At 37.5% G+C, this 22,213-nt stretch overlaps 1 protein-coding gene across 1 annotated transcript in view; it reads left to right on the forward strand.

Moving 5' to 3' along the window:
- Window positions 1-22,213, forward strand: part of LOC128623336 (copine-8) — a 128,764-nt gene that overhangs the window by 44,298 nt on the left and 62,253 nt on the right. The window contains exon 5 of the mRNA XM_053650327.1: window positions 12,047-12,086. Coding sequence (XP_053506302.1) covers window positions 12,047-12,086 — 40 coding nt within the window. The remainder of the gene's footprint in view (window positions 1-12,046; window positions 12,087-22,213) is intronic.

Below are 22,213 nucleotides of genomic sequence, written 5' to 3' on the forward strand. Positions count from 1 at the left end.
TTAATAACTGGAGAACAGACCTTAGCACTTGCTGCAAGTACGTATGTGTGCATACCTACATATATCTTAGATTGAGTGAATATCATGCATGAGAGTGTGGGCATCGATACACCTGTGCATTTATGGTTGGTGTATGAGTAGGTTTGGATTTTATTATGTCATGTGCTATATCTTTTATATATCTGTACATTTAAGAGAAGAGCTGTGCTGTCATCTGGGCCTCGACTTCAAGATGACACCCAAGATGACAGCCTGACCGCTGTCAATGAGGATGGCAGCAAATTTAGCTTTGAAAGAAGCAAAGAGTGAATCACTTTGTCTTCTGTCTTCAACTGGACATATTGTACACAGAGAACCTCTTTAACACTCACAAAGGCCTGCTGACATAGTTTTGGCCACTGGACTGGATCTGGTATTCCCTTTTTAGTGACATCAGTCAGTGGGATTACTATGTCTGAATAGTTATGCACAAAAAAACATTAATATCCCACCGGCCCTGTCTTATCTCCTTTTTGCTCTTGGGTCACGCAGTCATGGCAGTCTCATGAATTTGGTGACAAACCTACCCATGACCCACGTGGAACCCCAAATACCATACTTCCACCTATCCAGTTGCACACTTCACCAGGTTCACCATGTGGTTGGCTCATCTCAAGGACTGCTTATGCTGCTGCCAAATGTTACTTTGGATTAATGTCATCTAAATAAGCAGCATTATATGTACTGTGGCATCTGGTTAATTAGGTGTTAAAACAGAGCCAGTACTACTAACTACCTGAATGAAAGAGTGACACATTGAGCAAGTAAATGGTGTAGAGAAAGCCATTTTTACTGGACTTTGGTGGCAAGGGAATCTGTTAATAGCCCTTGGTCATATCCAGAGTTGAATAAAAATTAGTCATGCCAGAGTCTATTCCGGAGCTCGTCAGTATGAGACATTGGATAGGTATCAAATTTTGACACAACATACGCCTTGCATCAGTGTACCCATAAACATGTTCTAAATCACTTTTCTTTTGTAATTAGGCAAGCAGTATGGCTGGCTGCACACAGTTATACTGTTGGGAGTCTCACTGAGATCTATGGTCTCAGTGAACCTGGGCAGTGGAGAAAATTTCTGGGATGGTGAGAGATGATGTCCCAGTGGTATTGGAGATTTTTGAACATTCCAGTCGAAATTCATTTCTGTCTGCCATTGCCAAAGCAGCAAGGACTGCCTCTATCCACTTTATTAGGAGATTAATGGTGGTAAATCTGCCATGTTTTTCCCAGATACAGTACATTTGCAAAACCTCATGGTCAATTTCCCCACCCCTCCTTGTGACCTCAAAGAATCCTTGCTACTTGCTGAGTAGTTTTGAGCCAGAAATTGGGAATAAAATGAGCTCTTTATCTCTGTGTGATTAGGAGGATCAGAGTCTTTGTGCAGCCTGAATCCACCAAGGCCTGATGTATACTCCCTTGATTACTGACCGGCACTCCTAGAGAAGTGAGGGTAGAAGAGAAAGAGTCTGGTTAGTTAGAGTTTGGGAGGATTTTGCTGGATTATATGCAGAGCATTGGTTAGGACCCAGAAGTGGGGATGACAGGGCTCGTGTTCAATGGGCTTGCAAATGCAGCCATGTAGCTTCACCATATAGTCTGCCAGCTGGATTGTATTCACCAGAAAATTGGGCTGGTGTCATTGGACTCCACCCATTCAATGACCTTCACAGGTTGCTTTGGGTCAAGCCTCAGCCAATGTTTTCATGAGTCAAGGAGCGTCTGGGCAAAGGTGAATGGCTAGTTTCCTTCCTCTAACACCAGTGAGCAGAACTGCTGGCAGTGTTTCTCTGGGGACAGACCTGTTTGAGTACAGTGCTTCTGACAGCCAGTTAATACAGCTGGCTCTCGGGCATCAGACTACAGGCTGCCAGCTGGGTCTCTCCAGTTAGAAGAGCCTGGATGCAGATCCTCCAACTACTCTTTGGACAGCTGCATGCAGAGGTGGTGTGCTTATCCAGGTGCAACTTGGTGTGTTATCTTGGTGTGGGATTTGGCCCATTGACACTCTAGTGGGAGCAGAGGAAAGGCCCAAGAGGTTTTTTATGACTGCTCAATCTGCTGCCTGTTTGTGTGTGATTCAGGTGAACATCTCTTGTTGTTGCATTTGTAGGGTGAAGAGTGCTTAATGCTGCTGCTCCAGCATTACATCATGTTATGTTCTTCTTCAAGCTGCTCCCGAGTTTCGACAGCAGTGTAACAATGTCAGTATAATGCCACTTAGAGGACATAGCAGACCCAGTATAAGAAGACATGTGAGCTTTTTATTTGGGCTCATGCCCTTGGTAAATCAGTAAGATAAACTCTAGAAAAATAAAAAATAAAAAACTTGCCAGATTTTCTCCCCTAGCAGAAATCATTCACATTAGGAATATTTAAACAAAATGGAAACAGATTGTTATTATTGAAAGACCTATATTATTTGTCATTTCTCACAGCCCTAAGGAAATCTGTTTTTGCCTTTAACCATGTACCATTTCCCTGGGGTATAAATATGAGGTTACTCACATATACATATATATATATATATATATATATATATATATATATATATATATATATATATATATATATATATATATGTATGTGTGTATATATATATATATATATATATATATATATATGTATGTGTGTATATATATATATATATGTGTATATATATATATATATATATATATATATATATATATATATATATGTATATATATATATATATATATATATATACACACATCATGTATACATCATTTATAATCGCTTACCATGGGAAAACTTTGAAGACAAAATAAACAGATGGTTGTTGACCTGCACAAATCAAGCAATTAATATAAAAAAATATATGTATAAATAATTAAAATACCATTAAGCACAATTAGGGCTTTAAAAATAACTTAAATGTTTTTTTTTTTTTTTAAATTCAGGAGTTTTACCCATGATGGCATTGTCTCCCCACACGGTATGGTGAAAGAGGAGAAAAAGCCCAAATCACAGTTTTATAATTTCACCGTTTAATTGATTCTTGTGGTTGTCCAGTTTCTGAAATCAACTGTTAAACACCACTTTCATAAGAAGAAGCCCGTCCTGACATCATCTCACAAAATGCAGTGTCTAAAAGCAAAACTCATTTGAACTGTGAATGGCATTGTGTGTTCAGATGAGACCAAAACCAAACTGTTTGGCATAACATAAAAGCCCCTCATATCCATTGTAAAGGCATCATGACTTCTGCTAAGCACTAGGAGACTTCAGCCCAAGCCTGATTGGCCCTGCCAGGAGGTTCAGATGTGGTCATAAATAAATGCTTTGCAATGACCATCCCTAAGAATGTACAGTACATAGTAGTTTCTCCAACTCACTGAATGGAAAATGTTAATCATTGTATGTAATGTTTATTGTATATAGTGATTTCACTTGAATAGTGTTGACTGTTATTCTCATTCTCTCCATCCTAGTGACAGGACAGAAATATTGATTCACGCTGCCTGTGCTTTAATAGCCATGTTCTTGTACAATGAATGTCAGACGAATATCAGCTCATTGGATTGGCACTCGAATCTTATAGCCACTATTATAAATGGCAACAGTATTCAGTTTCTTCCTTGAAGGCATTTAGAATGAAACCGCACACCTGTTGCTCTTCATCAGTCATCAGTATTCAGCAACAGTGACTTACTTGCTAAAGCTCATGGTGAAAGTACTACAGGGTGGTAAATGTTTGCTTGTGATGCCATTTATCAGAGATTCAGTATTTTGTTCCACACAGATGCACAAGTAACTGAGTCACAAGAGCACAAGGCTATAAATAGCTGAAGGGAAAAGAATTCTAATACGGCCTGGTCAGACTGAGAGCGTAAATGGGGAGCTGTTAGTTTGGGTATGTGAGAGAATGTGTGGGTGGGTGTCTTCCCCTAGAGGCTCAGCTGAGTGTGTGGGTGGACAGCACACTCCAATCTGCTGTGATTGCTGCACTGGCTGTGTGATCCTATACAAATTCTCTTTCTGTGTGTATCTGCCTTTATGTCGCTCAAGTCTTGTATTACAACTGCATAGGTGGAAATACACTACTATGCAAAAGCTTTAGGCACTCTATTTTTTTAGCACAAGCTTTGTTATAGATTTTTTATTTTGTGACGTCTACATTATTGAGTCAGTACAAAAACATTAGATTCCCAAACATTAGTTTTCTAGCACAAAATTAAATGTTACAGTAAAATGTTTGTATGGCAGTAAAAAAAGCAGTATATTACGTAAGAGGAGACTTTTCAGACAATAAACATAAAGTCTGCTGGGTTTTGCTGCAAAAATATGAAGCGAGTGCGACAGTCAAAGTCTCCAGAAGAACCGTGTCTGGTTCTGCAAGATGCACAATAAAACTTAAAGCTCATTTCCTTATAAAACTGCACTAATTGTACTGGAGACGACAATTTTTTTTTTTGTCACGCCAAATATTGACTTTGTCTCATTTACTACTGTTTACTGCTCTTTACGGTATTTTTTAATGTAAAAACATTTCATTTCATTATTTTGACGGCATCTTTGCTCTACAGCATTTTTTTTTGCATGTGCCTAAGACTTTTGCACAGTACAGTATGTTTGTATCACTGACAGAAATCAGTATGTGTATGTGTGCATGTGTGTGTATAGTTGGATCTAAGTTACAGGTTACTGTATAAAAAAAGAGGTAGCTCAGTAATATTAACACTAAACTATACATGACTAAAGTAGTATAAGTGTATTAAACCACATACATAAATGATTGTGAGCATTGAATTAATTAACAAATTATAAATGACAGATTTCAGCAGTAATGCATTATGCATTTCTGTGTTATTAATTCATTTCTAACACAATATAAAGTTTGCATTTATTTCGGATTTGTGTGTGTGTGTGTCTGTGTGTGTGTGTGTGTGTGTTTGAGTGTTTGATTTTTTTTCTTCCGAGTTCACTGCAGCTTTTCTTGGAAATAATTTAGAATGTCCCCCCACATACACAGAGCTCTGTTTAATTTAACGATGGGTCGTGGATTGAGCTTGCTGCTTAGTCAAGGGGGTTGTAGTTTGGTCATTTCCTTGCTTTTTCAGTGTGTTTTCTTCCACTGGTTCAGGCTGCATTTGATTCTCAGCCCTAATGACTCAGACAGAATTTTCCTAAGTGTGTTTCAGTAGCTAGCCACAGGGGTTTGATGGGATGTTGAGGTTAGCTGGATGTTTGCAGTTTAGCTATTGGTTTTGATTAAATGCCAGCGTGTCTGAGCTCTATTTGGCCCCTGATTTCCAGACGGCAGTTTTGCCTGGGTCTGTTGCATCGTTGAATCAGTCTGTCCATTGTGGAGAAGTGGTAGTACATTTCCAAGGGAGTTTGTTTCAAATCAAGGGTGTGCACAGGCAACCTGATACTTCAAGGTGAGCGAGTTCAAATATGGAAATCTGGTATTTTTGTTAGATTTGGGTTTTGGGATGTTTGCCTTTTGTTACTTTAAAGTGTATACAGTTTTCTTTCAGTTTAATTAAAGCCAATTCTACATGTTACAAATCCTTGAACTGACAGATTGATCAAACTCATTTAGGGGAGAAAAAAGTATTAACCAGGGATTCAATACATATTACTAATGTGGTATCCTCAAGGCTATGAATTTGTACCCTTAATTGAAGGAACACTGTAAATGAGCATCATTAAAGCATATAATTAGATCTAAAATACCATTGTTGTAGATAGATTGTACCTGTATTGTGCCTTCTTTTTTTATTATTTTTATAATGGTTCAGACAGCGAACATTAAAAAGTGGAATGAAGTTGAACCTGGAAACCTGGGGATACAGAAACATCAAAATGAGTTTGGAAAATCTATCTCAACTTTTAACACACCCTTGTTTACGTCCCCTCATGAATTGGACGTGTGTATCACCTACATGAGTCATACAAGTGGCCATTTCTACAAAGACGAGAGTAGTGTGTAGTGGATTTTCCAGTAGAAACAGCATAGTTAAAGTGATTTCTTTGGTCATTTGTATGAGCTGTGTATAGAGTCATAACAGTTTGGCAACTAGCTATTAGACTAAAGACTACAGGGTCAAAGTTGCATCAACTTACATTTTATAGATAAAATAAGGCTACATAAATTTCGGTTTTAAAATACAAGAACTTTTACTTCTTGTTGAGATACATACAAAAGAGAAACATATTTCTGTTCAGGAAAACCTCTCGTTTTTATACCTATATAATAAAAAATGTCAAAAGTGGAGTTTCTCCTCTGAACACACATCTTGTTAACAGCTGAATGTGAGAGAAAGTGTGTTCTGACTTAGACGTCCCTGTCTGCACCTTTAAGACTGAACATCCTGTTCAAATGCTCCTTCAGCAGGACAGCACAGGCCCAAGTAATGACTTGATTTTTTCTAGTCGAGCAGTTTTTTCCCCCCAAAGTAGTCTTTTCCATAGTTAAAGCAAAACAAATTCAGGATATTCCTATATTTAGGCCATTTTATTAATACAGTCACTTCAGTTAACAGCTATACACACTACAAATTACTTAAGTGTTTCTTTAGGCTATGTTGTTAAGGACAAAAATAAATAAAATAGTGGAATTAATGTGCAAAATAACAAATCTGTGTTATCCTTTTGCACTACCTGACATATCTGACACTTTCACACTAGAGCTGTGCTGGTTGGCGCTACACTGTCTCGGTAGTTACTGTACTGTCTTGTGTTGCTTGCATACGTTTGCACATGCACTTTAGAAATGTAGAAAAGTGTAGGTCTTATTTAGTTCTGTCTCATGTTAGTGTGAGTAGTTTTGTGTTGTTTCATGTGGCACCATGGTCCTGGAGGGATGTCGTTTCTTTTCACTGTGTACTGTACTATCTGTATATGGTTGAAATGACAATACAGCCACTTGACTTCAGTTGACTTGACTCGACTAAAACCATTACAAACTATAGATTAGGACACAAAGGACAGTCAGAGGAGCGGGCAGTTCTTTCACTCATGACATGTGAGCAGGAGCAAGTGGTCAAATATGAGGCTCATGGGACAAACCAAGGCCAAGCCGATTAAGTTGAAATCCTTTTGGACATGAGGCACTGAGCAATACATTTACTGCATCTGGTCAAAATTAATATTTATCCTTTCTTTATTCATTCATCTTTACTTCACTAACTGCTTTATCCTGGTCAGCATCGCTGTGGTTTAAATTATTTATATTTTGGGATATGCCATGACGCTGATCAGGATTAACTGCTTACTAAATATGAATGATTGAATAAATGAATGAATGAATAGTTAATTAGAAAATATTGTGGATCAGTACAAACAGAAATACCTGCTAGACCAGGCGGGATTAGTAAGAATTACTTAATTAATAGAATTACTTAATTGATTACTTAATTAATTAAAAGTTGGCAGGAGTGAGATTTTAAAAAAACTATTCCTGTTACACTTAACCATAAATGTGATATGAAAGTGATAATACTCAATTTACACAATGTGCAGTTGATTGTATAATTATCTTCATCTAGTCCACATTAACAAACATTACTATTTCCACATTAATAAAGTACATTAATCCTGCTTTCTTTGCTGTCTGCATCGCTACTGTCGTCCCCCCCTCCCCCACATCGCTAGTTCACATCCCCACAGTAGCATTGATTGTATTAATTGACTAGTCCATGAAACCTCTAAAGGCTAGTTGGATGGGATATGTGGTTTTATCTGTGTCTCTGTGCAGATGTGTGCCATTCTGTGTGCCTTCTATAATGCAATATTTATAAATCTGAGTGTGTCTGCAGGGATGGAACATAAGAAATGTGTTTGCTCACTCTGGCCTCTAAATTACTTCTTTTTTTAGCCTCATTACAAAAAGCACTCAGAAATTTATTCAAGCAGTGGCTGACCTGTGCTGACATTTAGCCTCACTACTAGATATGTGTTACAGTCCACAACTTTCATCTAACAGGTTAAAATATGAAGATCACTACATAAAAAAAATTCTTATAGTCTTATTTTGGCAGTAGAGCCAATAATTAACCAAAATCATAAGTAACACTTGTTATGAATGGGAGGTGGAAGCAGATGCAAATTCAGAATAGAGTTTTATTAAAGGGACTGGCAAACAGATCCAAAACGTGAGGCAAAAGACGTAAACAGGAAACAGGCAAAAGGCCAGGCAATCAGTAAACAACAACATACGGGCAAATCTAAAACTCCAGGTAGCAAAGCGATATTAAAAAATACAGATTATCAGTACACTATGAACATGGCTTGATCATGTCAGATAATGGCACACTGCACATTAATTCACATTGAATAACCGTTTGTGCGTCCTTTATATCGTGTGTGGTAGTGATTGTGTTCAGGTGTGTGAGATTAGTAATCAGGTGACTGTGAGAGAACCTGTTTGTAGCACTTTAGTAGTCAATTTCCATCCTTGACTGCATAACAGCTACCAGACTTGGTAGCATATATGGTAGATTGAAAGGGAATATGTGGTCGATCAGATTTTATATATCATATTCTATAAATGTAGAAGCATGCACTTTGAAACCAACAGTGGCAGGACTTACTAGCAGATGCTGTGATAAAATTTTGGGTCTTTTGGAAACTTCTTGAAGTATCAGATGGACTGCTCTTGATCTGAATTTCCTGGGATGTGGAGATGATTTATATATCAGTGGAATGATGTATATCAAATAATTTGATATCTTTTTAAATCCCTTGCCAGACTCCTAGGCATCCACAACCTATGGATTTTTCTGAAGGCCTTACAGAACTCTTTAGATCTTGGCATGATGACACCACACACCTCAATAGCAAAGGGAACACCAGACACTAGATATGACCGGTTCCACCTGCATGCCCTAAGCAGGTTCTAATCACTGGCACCCAATCTTCAACACCTGATTGTAATTTTATGGATTTGAAGGTGTGATAAATGTAGGAGTATACTTTTTACATGTGACCCATCTGTTTTTTTGTTAATGTAAATTGTGAAAATGTCACATTTATGTAATTTTTATGTCAATGTGCATCGCCTTTATTAATAGGCACTGTTTCAAAGAGGATCAAATGTTTGATCAAATGTGGAAAAAAAAAATTTACATGCTCTTACAATTTACATAAAAAATCTTTTGTTTCTCATCAAAATGCGATTTAATTGCTTGCACTACATTTAATTGAATTGTTTCAGTTATGTAGAGTGAATGTGATCAGTTCACATAGTATTAACGTGGTCCAGTTATGTTAGGAAATCTCGCCAGGATGTTGGTGATGACGCAAAGAAAGACCGTAGTATTAAAATTGACTGGACTAAAACAAGTGCCATATAATTGTGTAGTGGGAAATATCGTTGTCTCACAACACCAACAAGCTGGGTTTGGTCCTCTGCTGGGGTGTGGATACAGGATGCAGGGCTTTGAAATGACACAATTAAATCATGTTGAATGTACAAAAACAAATCATGTTAATGTAACTACATTCAGTCACGTGGAATGGCTGTACGCATTTGAGATAAGTAAATTCAGTGAGCTTTTTTTTTTCAGTGTAGGCCAAATGACTAAAGAGAAACTAGAGCCCCCATTGCTATCAGGCTGTATAAGTGCCCTCTTAGCTGGCTTGTATAATTGTAATTTACATGGCCTTCTGCAAGGCACAATTGGCATATTGTGCACTTATATCAGCAACTACAGATTGGAGCAGGTAGCAAACAATACCCAATGATAACTGTTATACCACAGGCTTCAAGCCAAAGCGCAGGTTTAATTTAATGCTCTAATAGGTTGTTGTTTCTATAGTAGCAGATTGTGTAACAACTTGTATGGCTGAAGCATCATATGCTTTAACTGAAGCCTAATAATAAGTGGATTAAAAAACATGTTGCGCTTTAATAAGGAAAAGTGAGCAGCAGTTCTGCGGGCAGAAACATCTTGTTGGTGAAAGACATCAGAAAAAAATACCCCTGACTGTTTTTGGCTGACAGAAATGCTTACGGTAACTCAAATTACCACTCTTTACTGGATAGTTGAAGATTGGAAAAAGACCAGGCGATGTGTTTCCAGTCTTCAACTGTCCTGTTTCGGTCAGCCTGTGCCCACTATAGCCTCCAATTCCTATGGCATAGGAGTAGGAGTTGAACCCGATGTGTTTTCTTTTGTTTGTTTTTCCCTCAAGGTTAGACGTGTTATGCTTTTTTCTTGTATTTGCTTTTTCATGTTGTGCTTTTTCTTGGATATATGAGTAACTGTAATTCATCCACTTCATCCACTCCAACCAGACTAGAAATTCTCTTCTGACCTCTGTCATCAGCCAGGCATTTCCACCCACAGAACTGCCAGTCAATGGATGGTTTTTTTGGGGGGTTTTTTTTCTCACTTTTGTGCATAATCTCTTGAGACTCTTGTGTGTGAAAATCAAATGAGATAAGCAGTCTAAGTCACTGAGATCACCTTTTTCCCCATTTGGATGTTTGATGTGATCCTTCACTGAACGTCTTGACCTGTATCTGCATGTTTTTATGCATTGCACTGCTGCCACGTGGTTGGCTGATTGGATAATTGCATGAACGAGCAGGGGTATAGGTGTTCCTAATAAATTGGTGACTGTATACTTGCATATATGATATCTTAGTGCCTTTAGAAGAAAAATGATCTAATGTCATAGGTGCAGTTGCCCAATTTTGTATACATGAGCTCACAGATGGCCACAATTGTCTAGCATTGCTCTAATAGATTGGAAAAAGAGTGTCTCGAGGGTAGGCCACTAGACTACTGATTAGGTGGCTATGAATTTGAATCCTGGTACTGTCAAGCTGCCACTGTGCCACTGCCAACGTTACCTTCATGTGCTTAGCTCAATTGTAAGTCACTTTGGATGAAAGTGTCTGAAAAATGATTAAATGTAAATGTAGATCAGTGCCATGGCTTTTCTGGTTGTAGATTATTGTGGCTGTGTCAAGATGTCCTCTTGTGAGGGCAAAATCTTAGATAGTTGTGGCATTTGGGAGCTCAGATAAACTTTTTTTTAAAACTAACACATTTCTAGCACAAACCTAACCAACTACCATTACTACTGGGGTGACATTCTTACCGTAAAAACACTAACAAGTGTGATTATTATAATTACGGTAATGCAAAAATTCTAACATATATGTGATTTTGCTGTATGAGGTGATGTATGACCACATACTGTAAGCATACAGATAGCACACTTGTGCACACTCATCGATGCAACCAAACATGATAGTAGAGAAAAAAGAAAAAGGCAGAAATGACTGAAAAACAAACGAAAATCACAGTGTATCTCGATCGGAGAATTGTGCATGATTCTGTTTAGATGAAAGAGAGCAGCAGGCTTTTATCTCAGAACCACCGATGTGGAGCTTCTAAATAATGACAATAAGCTTCTATTTCATAGTTTACAAACCTGGCATGCCATCCAAACAAACTTTTTTTTTTTTTACAGCCTTTAATCTTGCTGTATTGTATCTTCTTGCACATAATCATTGCGAAACCAGTGTTTTTTTTTTTGTTTGTTTGTTTTTTTTGTTTTTTTTTTAAATGTGTAAGATTAGGTCTTAATTTGTATCCACATTGAATCAGTCTGATAACAGAGAGCCTTTTCCATGTTCTCAAGTGTGAAATTACTGCAGTAGTTTCAAACTAAATCAGGATGCACGGCAAGGTCAGGAGAGCATCTTAAGATGATGAGCCGTGACATACAGAAATTGTCTCTTTAGATCATAATAGTGTCTGAATCATCATCTGGCTAATGATCTGTCTAAAAAAGATGAAGTGGTCAACCTCTGGCTTTTTTTTTCCTTTTTCACACTTTTTCCCCCTCTGTACAAACACAAAAGACTAATTAGCTAATATTGGAGGTATCAGACTTCATTGTTCAGGTTGCAGGGTGTAAAGTTAAGGCTTTTAGAGGGAGATCCCATTGGATTTTTCATACTCATTATGTTATATGAAAGCTTAAGCGATGACTGAAATTCTTTCTCTCCTCCATTCTGCAGGTACGATGTGGACTCAAAGAGCACCAATCTTTCCAAACATGTGAGTATACCATTGATTCTCAGTGCTCTATTTTAAGCTGCATTGATGCTTCAATTTACATGAGGTGACAGAACTACACACACTCACATTCTTGGAAATATATATAGATTTCTTGTTTTTCAAAATGGAATTAAAGGGGAACAGTATCCATCTGTATCTGAGTGACTCGCTAGAAAATGATTCAAACATCTTTGCACGGGGTGGACAAAAGGTACTGGTCTTTGCAGTACCTTAACATTATGTTTAATGCTGATCTCTCACCAGGAGTAATTTATAATATTGCTTGCTCAAATTGTTGTACAGTGTTCACTCACTAGTGAGTATTTTTGTCCACCCATTTGACCACAAATCAGCTGAGACGCTTTGCAACTTTGTGCTCCTGCAAAAAATATTTTTAAAATTCTGGAGAAAAATGCTTGGTTAGCATGTTCACCTCACACCTCCAGGGTCAGGGGTTCGATTCCCACCGTGGCCCTATGTGTGTGGCGTTTGCATGTTCTCCCCGTGCTGCAGGTGTTTCCTCCGGGTACTCCGGTTTCCTCCCCCAGTCCAAAGACATGCATGGTAGGCTGATTGGCATGTCTAAAGTGTCCGTAGTGTATGAATGGGTATGTGAGTGTGTATGTGATTGTGCCCTGCGATGGATTGGCACCCTATCCAGGGTGTACCCCGCCTTGTGCCCGATGCTCCCTGGGATAGGCTGCAGGTTTCCCGTGACCCTGAAAAGGAGTAAGCGGTATAGAAGATGGATGGATGGATGGATAAATTCTGTCTCGTTTTTGACTGGTTTAAGTGTTTGATATACCCAAATACTATGGTGGTGAAAACAACTGCTCTCTTCTGTTTCGGGTAAATCAAACACATCATGCCTGTAGCAGCGCAGCAAATTTCACTGCATGGCTGAGTAGCTGTGAGTAGGAACAAATATCTGAAAACAAAAAGAAGGATGTTTTACAGTATGGACAAAATAAGTGTACCACCATTCTTTACTCCCACTGGTAGTCATCACTACCATTCACACTCCATTCACAAACACCACTAAACTTCTCATATGCATTATGTTAAACTCTGCTCAACTCTGCTCAACCTCAAACTGGATAAATCAAGTTGCATTTTCAGTTGAATTTGGGGAAACCACTTGAAGCATGCGTTGTGTTTTCAACTATTTCAATTGCTTTTGTTTGATTTGTTCATTACAAACAGCTGAAAGTCTGTACATTTTGAAAATAAACCTGATTTGCAATGGGGGATTTGCAATTTGAATAATTTTGATTGCAACTGTAACTACAGTGGCCTCCACTAATATTGGCACCCTTGGTAAATGTGAGTAAAGAAGGCTGTGAAAAATTGTCTTTATTGTTTAACCTTTTGATCTTTTGTTAAAAAAAAATCACAACAATTCTCTGCTCTCATGGATAACAAACAATTTCAAACAAAACACAGGTTTATCTAAAAAATCTTTGTTAAATATAGGTATGCAACAATACTTTATGGTAATGCTACAATTTAAATTATGAGCACATTAAAGTGTTTTTTGACCTTGAATGCATATAAATCTTTTGTATGAGACCTTTAAAACAAAATTAGGCACGTTTCAAAACCATAATAGGTGCACTTTAAGTCATATATACTAAAGATGAACAGTACTACATTTGTTGAAGAGATACAGAATTTACAGAATGTGAATATATTATTAATAGGAGTCCTGGAATGAGCATGAAGCAGTGAAGCAGAGCGGGAGTAGAGCAACTCAATGAATCAGGCAGCTCCTGAGTTTGACGAGAGCCATATCAGTAAAAGTCTGTCAGGCTCTGGCACAGGCATCATATTCTAATTTACCAAAAGTCTCTCTGCCCATGTACCCCTAGATCTGCACCTTTACGTAAGAGAAGAGCTATTTAACAAAATGCCTGTTGAAACAAACAGGGTTTTAGCCTAGACTTAAAGATTGAGACTGTGGCTGAGTCCTGAGCACTAATTTGAAGGCTATTCCATTTGTATGAAAAAGCTCTGCCCCCTGCTGTAGTGTCTAAAGAATCTGCGCATTTTGATTGAGGCAGAATACAATAGACTAAAAGTTAATATGGGAAGAAAATATTCCACTCTTCATTGAGAGCATGTAATTAGAATAAAATGTGCAACTTTCTGGTTCTAGGAAGGACACTAGCTGTTATGTTCTAGTCAACTGAATCTTGTTTATGCACACACTAGAACATTCAGACAGCAATGAATTATAAAAGACCAACCTCGAGGTAATAAAAGCATGTACTATTTTTTTCTGCATCATGTAATGACATATTTCATAGTATAACAATGTTCCTGACATTGAGAAAGGTTATCATAGTAATATTATCTACTCAATCTTCTAAATGAGAGGCTGGAGTCGATAATCACACCAAGGGTTTTCACTGCAGCACATGATGTAAGTGAAAGGTCTGAAAGTGGAATTTCTGTCTTGTTGGAATTAAACAGAAGGACGTTACTCAGCATATAGTGTCTAATGCCCTTTACGCATTCCTACATTTTATTTAGGTGATATCACAGCAGTGAATGCTTAAAACAGTGGCCCTAGAAGAGAACCTTATGGAACAATAAGTTTGTTTTAAATGCATAGAAAAGTCACTATTAACATTTACAAACATAATGGCCATCAGAAAAGACCTGAGCCAAGCAAGAGCTGTTCCCTTATCTACAATAAAATGTTCCAGTCTATCTAAAAGAATATTGTAATCTATGGTATCAAAAGCTTAATTGAGATTAACTAGTGTAAGAAAGGATACACATTCCTGATCATAGGCCAATAATGGGTCATTTACTACTTTAACCAGTGCTGATATAATGCTGTGGTGAGGTCTAAATCATGACTATAATATTTCAGCTTAACAGCTGAACTACAAGCTTTTGTAGGATTTTTGAGATAAAGGGTATCATATTGGTGAGCAAACAAACATTCAAGGCCAGGTTTCTTAGTCAATGGATAGATAGCCACAAGAGTGAAAGATTTAGGTACATAGTCTATCATGTGGGAGGAGTTTATCATTTTTAAGAGAGGTTTGATAGCCCCTGGTTGTATTTTCTTTAAAAACTAGTATCATATTGTAATATCTTAACTGGGGTTGGGAAAAGGACGCAGGAGGCAGGTATGAGAGTGTGGATTTGATTTATTTGGGGTTATTTCCCACTCTGCTTTTCAGCATGGCCTTTTCAAATCTGAAATATTTACTTAAAAAAAAAAAAACCTACAGTCATGCACACAGGAGAATGCTGTCTGGGGAAGTTGTTTTTCCTCTGCCACTGCTTCTGTCTAGTTGGCATTCTCTTACTCACTGTAAGACACAGGGTAAAAATAGTGCATCATTAATTACACACAGGTGAACAGTCATTCATTAGTTCACCCACCCCTCTCTCCAAGACTCCACCCTCCATTCACAAATACCACTAAACTATGCCCCCTCTGCCACACATGCATGTATGTAGTATAAAAGTTGATGATTTTGAGGTTTATTCATTATCTTGGATTGGATTAATTGATTCTATTTGCTCCGGGTTAGCTTGGGTATCAGATTGTCACATTTATACTGTGAATTTTATCAATAACTTTGTTGTGGAAAATCTACTTTTTTGTCTTCTATTTGATTGGAGAGATACGCTGATCTAGCAGCAGTACGAGCCTTTCAGTGTAGCAGGCTTTCCTTCCAGGCAGTTTGGAAGACTACCAGTTTAGTCTGACACTTGCGAGTGTGATCATTATACATTGTGTGAGCTTTCTTTTCTCTGTTTTTGTTGAACTCAGGGAATAAATACACTCTCAATAGAGTGAATCCTGGATGATGCCTCCAGGCAGCTAGCAGATGGTCAATTTAACCTGGATTGTCAATAATTAACTAGGCCTGCCATAAGATTGGGAATTATATTACAGAAAATGATAACATTACCTTTCTGAGTGGGATAGATACAATCCTCTGTTAAAAGGCCAGACCTACCCTTAAAAGTATCCCAATTATCAAGAAAGCCCACATTGATTTCAGAGTACCATCTTGACATCAGTTCAGCAGCCATAACCTGCTCTAAGTTACATCATTCCACAATTGGGAAGTATAGTATGGTATTTGGCATTGCCTTCACAATTTTACATGGCTTAGTTACCACTGACTAGGGGTTCATATTGTTATCACTGACAAAGGCATATGTCATTATATATGAACTCTTAGAAAGCCTATGCTTGCCTTATACACTAAAATTGTGTGCAGTGTCCAAGCCCTGTCTCCCAACATACAGCTAACTACAGCTGATGATGTCCCTAAGACCTAGCTTATTTCACATGTAGAATAGAATTAGATTTATAACCAGAGCACTTTTAGCAGGCTTCTCAGCAGGTGCCTCACCTGCTAAATAATAATATTTGAGATCATTCATTCCATTTGAGAAGTTCTGTTAATCTGTAAACAGTGTACAGAGTTCTGTTTTCCTTACTGTCTGCTCTTTATGTGCGTATAAAAATGCACCCATACACTATTTACAAATTTATTTATTTATCTGCCCTTGGTATTGTGGCAGAAGTGGGTTTTGCTAATTTCCTGCAAGAATGAGTTTATGAAAAACAACAACATGATTCCACATCTTACTGACATTGTTTCCCATGGTGATCTATTACAGTCATGACCCAGGTTTGTCTGGTAATTTGAGAGTATATCTCTTGACTATGGGTCTGTGTTTCTTTGTTGTGTAATGTCCTTGCAAATATAAGGTGATGCCATACAAGATGATTCATCTTTGACCTCTGTAGATGTAGCTTATTGAGTTAAAGAAATATAGATGTATCTCTTGATGCTCTGTTTGTGACTGTGCTTTTTTCAGTGTTATTTGTTTCCCTTGGTTGTATGATTCTTTCATTTGCACTGGTTCAAAAGTGAGGCTTTTCAAAACCTCCTGTTGAGAAACTAAATCATCCACTGAGACAAATCGATGGCAAATAGTCGAAACAGAGAGTCACTTATTGCAGTGAATAACTCTTGATGCTCTTCACATCCCACTAATACATTATTGTATTTTCACTTCAAAAGCATATCCATTTTTAGTCCCAACTAGAGCAGCAGATAATAATTCAGATCACTAATTTGTTACCATCTGTCACATAGAGAATTTAAAGTTGCAATTTGTAAAGATGTCATTTACACACAATTTCCACGGCTTGTTTGTTTCTTTAGTTGTGTGTGAAAGCTGTCCCTTTATACAGTTTGGAAGATTCCACAAATTGATGTAATGACTTTCAGAAACTTCTGATTGGCCAATTGTTATCAGTAGGAGTTGGCTGATCTAAAGGACCTACTTTTAGATCCAGTGCCCCTTTGCTATTGATACCATGGGAGAATCCAAGCAGCTCAGCCAATACGTCAGAAAAAAATGGTGGAAATCCACAAGTCCAGTTGCTCCTTCAGAGCAATTATGAAAGGTTCAATTGAACCCCAAGACAACAACAAAGAAACTAGCAAGGGGGTTGGGGGCATCAGGTACCCAAGTATCTATATTCGCCAAAAACAACATTTTATGATGACCTTAAAAACTTACTCGCAGAATTTTGGTGAAGTGTTTGCTGGTTGGATGAAAGAAAAGTTTAACTGTTGGCCTTAATGACCAGCGCTGTGTATGGAGGGAAAAGGGTGAGGCTTTTAAACCAAAGAACACCATCCCACCTCTGAATCTTATGGGTGGCAGCATCATGTTGTGGGCTGGTGGTGTGTGTTTTACTGTAAAAGAGACTGGTGCACTTCAGAAAATAGATGGCATCATGAGGAAGGATGATTATCTAGAAATACTGAAGCAACTTCTCAAGACAGCAACCAGAAAACAACCAGAAACCTGGTCACAACTGAGTCTTAGCTTATACACACACACACACACACTATATATATATATATATATATATATATATATATATATATATATATATATATATATATATATATATATATACACATACATATATACAGTTCTGTGCAAAAGTCTTAGGCACATGAAAAGAAATGCTGTAGAGCAAAGATGCCTTCAAAAATAATGAAATGAGATGTTTCTACATTAAAAAATAAAGAGCAGTAAACAGTAGTAAATGAAACAAAGTCAATATTTGGTGTGACGACCCTTTGCTGTAAAAAAAATTCAACAAAATAGTAGTCTCTGGTACAATGAGTGCAGTTTTATAAGGAAATGCACTGTAAGTTTTATTGAGCATCTTGCAGAACTAGACACGGTTCTTCTGGAGACTTTGACTGTCACACTTGCTTCTTATATTTGCAGCAAAACCCAGCAGACTTTATTATGTTTATTGTCTGAAAAGTGTCTCTTACGTAATATGCTGCTTTCTGTTTTACAGACATACAAACATTTTTCTGTAATTTTGTGCTGAAAAACTAATATTTGGGAATCTAAAATGTTTTTGTACCGACTCCATAATGTAGAAGTCATAAAATAAATATCTATAACAAAGAAAATAAGAAAATAGGGTGTCTAAGACTTTTGCACAGTATGTATGTATGTATGTATGTATGTATGTATACACACAGTATATAGGGGAGCCTGTTAGCCTGCCTGTGTCATGAATTCAAACAACCTGCCGATACCAAATTAACAAAAGGACTCACTTAGGTTGATGATTCAGTATGCCTGCTCACAGTAGACACTCTTTCAGACAATATATTATAATGTGTTAATTCCAGTTACTTACTGTAATACATCTGCCTAGACACTTCCTAGAGAAGTGATTTTGTTAAACATATCCATCCACTCTAGATAGAGTTATGTTAAGCATATTATAATTCTTTACAAGAAGAACTGTCAACCCATTCCATCCTCTCCATCTATACAACTGAGCACATGGTGTGTCCGCCCAACTTAACCCCTGTCTCCTCTTGCACATATGTAAATCATTATCCAGTCTTCAAGCTCCGTGCCGATTCTGAAACATCGCTCCTGTGCATCTGTGCTAGTAGTGTTTACCCCAGGAGGCACAGACACATACACAGATAGCACTGAGGAGTAATTGAAAACATTCTCAGAGACTCTACATGCTCCCTCAAGTCCCATGACTACAAACAGCTTTCCCCAAATGATCCCACAAATCAAGATATATGCTTTTCCTATTGCTTCTCGTAATTTCTTTGTCACCATCACAGGCGATAAACACACACACACACACACACACATACACACACAAATAAAATAAAATAAGTAGCATCCTTGTAAGTCCAACTAGTAGAGACAAACCACCTACATCCAGTCACTAACCTCCCAGGGATTTCAGTCCAGGCCGAACTCATTACTGGATGTGTTAACATGCGAGTTCCTGTGCTGTCAGAAGCAGGTGAAAATTAAAGGAAAAAGGCCATAGAGATAGATGATCAAAGTATGTATTTCTTACTCTGTTTACAAGAAGGAGAGATGCCTGTGTTTCTTTTTCTTTATTGTATCTGTCCGTGGAGCCTTGAACAGTAATTGGTAGCGCTCATGGGAATGGAGGAGTGTCAGTGTTAATGCAGAGTTTTATAAATAGCTGTAAACAGCTCAGTTATGAGAGCGAAGCCCATTCTCTTCAACTGGCTGTATCCTTTCAGACATATACAATGCCTGTAGCACCGCTTCTGAGGAAAACATTAACACAGTTGATTTTTTGTTGTATGTATAAAAAACAAACAAACAAAAAAAAAGCACTGTAATGAGAGTGTAGAACAGAAAAACTAAATTAAAGACTATAATTAACTGAACAACCCCCGCACCCTGGATATTCATGGCTAACTAATATCTATATCTGGTTGTTTATATATTATAAAATCCAACAACAGGCAAAAAATTCAAGTGGGAAGTGCCTGTAACTCCATAAAATATTAAATAAAGTGTTGCCATTTATAGAAAAACTTGTCAGTACATCCCCTCATCGTGTATTTTAATTTCTCGAGTTTTAGCAAAAACATCATGTCCTTAAGCCACTGGGAGATGGATGGATATTTAGCAGACTTCCAATGCAACAGTAGGGAACGTCTTGCTATTAAGGATGTGAAAGTGATAATATCTTTTTGTACAGAGCTTAATGGAACTGAGGCATCAGGAATCCCAAATATAGCAATCAATGGTCAAGGTTTTAAATCTACTCTGAGAATGGCAATTTCATTTACTACATACATTTTGGCACAGTAAGACAAGCAAGTACAGCAAGCAAGGCGAAGCTGTGCATCACACTGTCTGTTTAGGGAAACGGTACATTACTTTTCTAGTTGCAAACGTAAAAATGCACTACTGTTCTCAATAGCACAGTCTACTGCTACCGTAAAAACCTGACACACTTTTGCCTTACCTATCTGCAGTAAACAATGCAAAATTTAAAGGTACCCTCAAAGGTACAACAGTGGTCCTATGGTCCAACACTTAGGACCAACAATTATGTTCTTCTGCTAACTATAAGTAGAACAATACATACTGTACAGTAACACCCCACTGACAAACATTTACACAATTAAACCCCATTTTTTGTGTGTTTGTATTCAAACTGTCTAATGCAATACACATGTCTCCAAGTTTATATCTCATATGTAATCAATAAAAACAAAGCATTAGAATTACTAAATTCTCAAACAAAGGCACTATGCAAACATCCATCACACATGTCTTCTATGATATTTTTAAATACTGGTTTTAAAATAAAGCAGTATAAAGTTCTGAAGCCAGCCATAGGAAGGCAGTGCAGCATGAAAGTGGGCCAGACAAACAGTCTGTTTGTCATATCAAGACAGCTACTAGCTCATAGCTCAGCACCCTGAACATGATGAAATGTGCTTTTCAGCCCTCATGGGAGGAGGGCTAAGATGGATTAATGTAGTACATGGTGTAGTGTGTGAATAGACACTGAAACTTTCCAGTCTCCTTGTTTTCATCCAAGTAACGAGATAGGACATTGATTAGCTTGTTAGCATACTATTATTTTTAATGTTTCTCATTGTTACACATGGCTCCCAAGATCCTCAGTATGCTGACTACTTTGAACATGATAATGGTCAATGGTAAAATCGTATTTTGACCAAAATGTCCAACAAAGGCTAACAGTGATGACCCCTCAATTGAGTTAGTACATATTGTCTGAATGTATATACAGTAGTTTCATATTGGATGAACTATATATATATATATATATATATATATATATATATATATATATATTATGTAAGGGACACATGTAGTGACATTATTTGTTGTTGACTGCTGTTGCATCCCTATGTGGCAACTGAATGTTTGCAGAATAAAGCACATTACATGTTCAAGACATGGGAAAATACCAGGTAAATGGTTATCCATCTCAGCTGTCCTCTTGTGACCAGTTCACTTGAGATGGATGTCATTACTAGGTGTTTTAGTGTTTTAGATGTTCCATTTGTCTCTGGAGTCTGCTACTGTTCTTTATTTAGATGAGGAGCAAAAAAAAAAACCTGCTGTAAGGCTGGAAAAACAGGAAGAGGCCATCAGAAATAATGTTTGCTACATCGTTAAATAACAAAAAATGCCATTGTGTTTTGTGGACGAAGGTTTGGAATGAAGCCATACCTGCCATGGCCTTTTTTCTCAACTTCTCAGCACTGAAGTGATGTTTAAGATTTATCTTTCCTTGGAGACCTTTTACAAATGTCACAGTAAAATTAGCAGGTATCTAGTTTATCTTGAAGAATTCATCTTTAATCAGGAGTATGTGAGTCATTCAGTGTTGGATTCCATTTTATATGAAAGTGCACCACTTAAGTTTTGCTTGGACATTTTTGATGGCTAGCTAAGACACAAGTGGCATTGCAAGGCTATACTAGCCAATTACAGGAGCCACCAACACATTGGCTAATCTATGTAATACAGAGGGAGGGCTCAGACATTTTAGATCCACAACAAATCAAATAAAATATAGGCACTACACTCAAATACATATATTGGTTAGCATGTTAGCAAGGTTAGTTATAAGTCTGAGATTTTTTGTGTAATGTGTTAGATTTGAAACGTTTAGTGTGAGAATTAATGAATCTGACACATTCATACCAGCAAGACAAACACTAACATGCTTCTACAGTGTAAACCGTGTACATACTGTTTATAATTGCCCT

Source organism: Ictalurus furcatus, chromosome 19, assembly GCF_023375685.1.
Source record: "Ictalurus furcatus strain D&B chromosome 19, Billie_1.0, whole genome shotgun sequence".
NCBI classification, from domain to species: domain Eukaryota; kingdom Metazoa; phylum Chordata; class Actinopteri; order Siluriformes; family Ictaluridae; genus Ictalurus; species Ictalurus furcatus.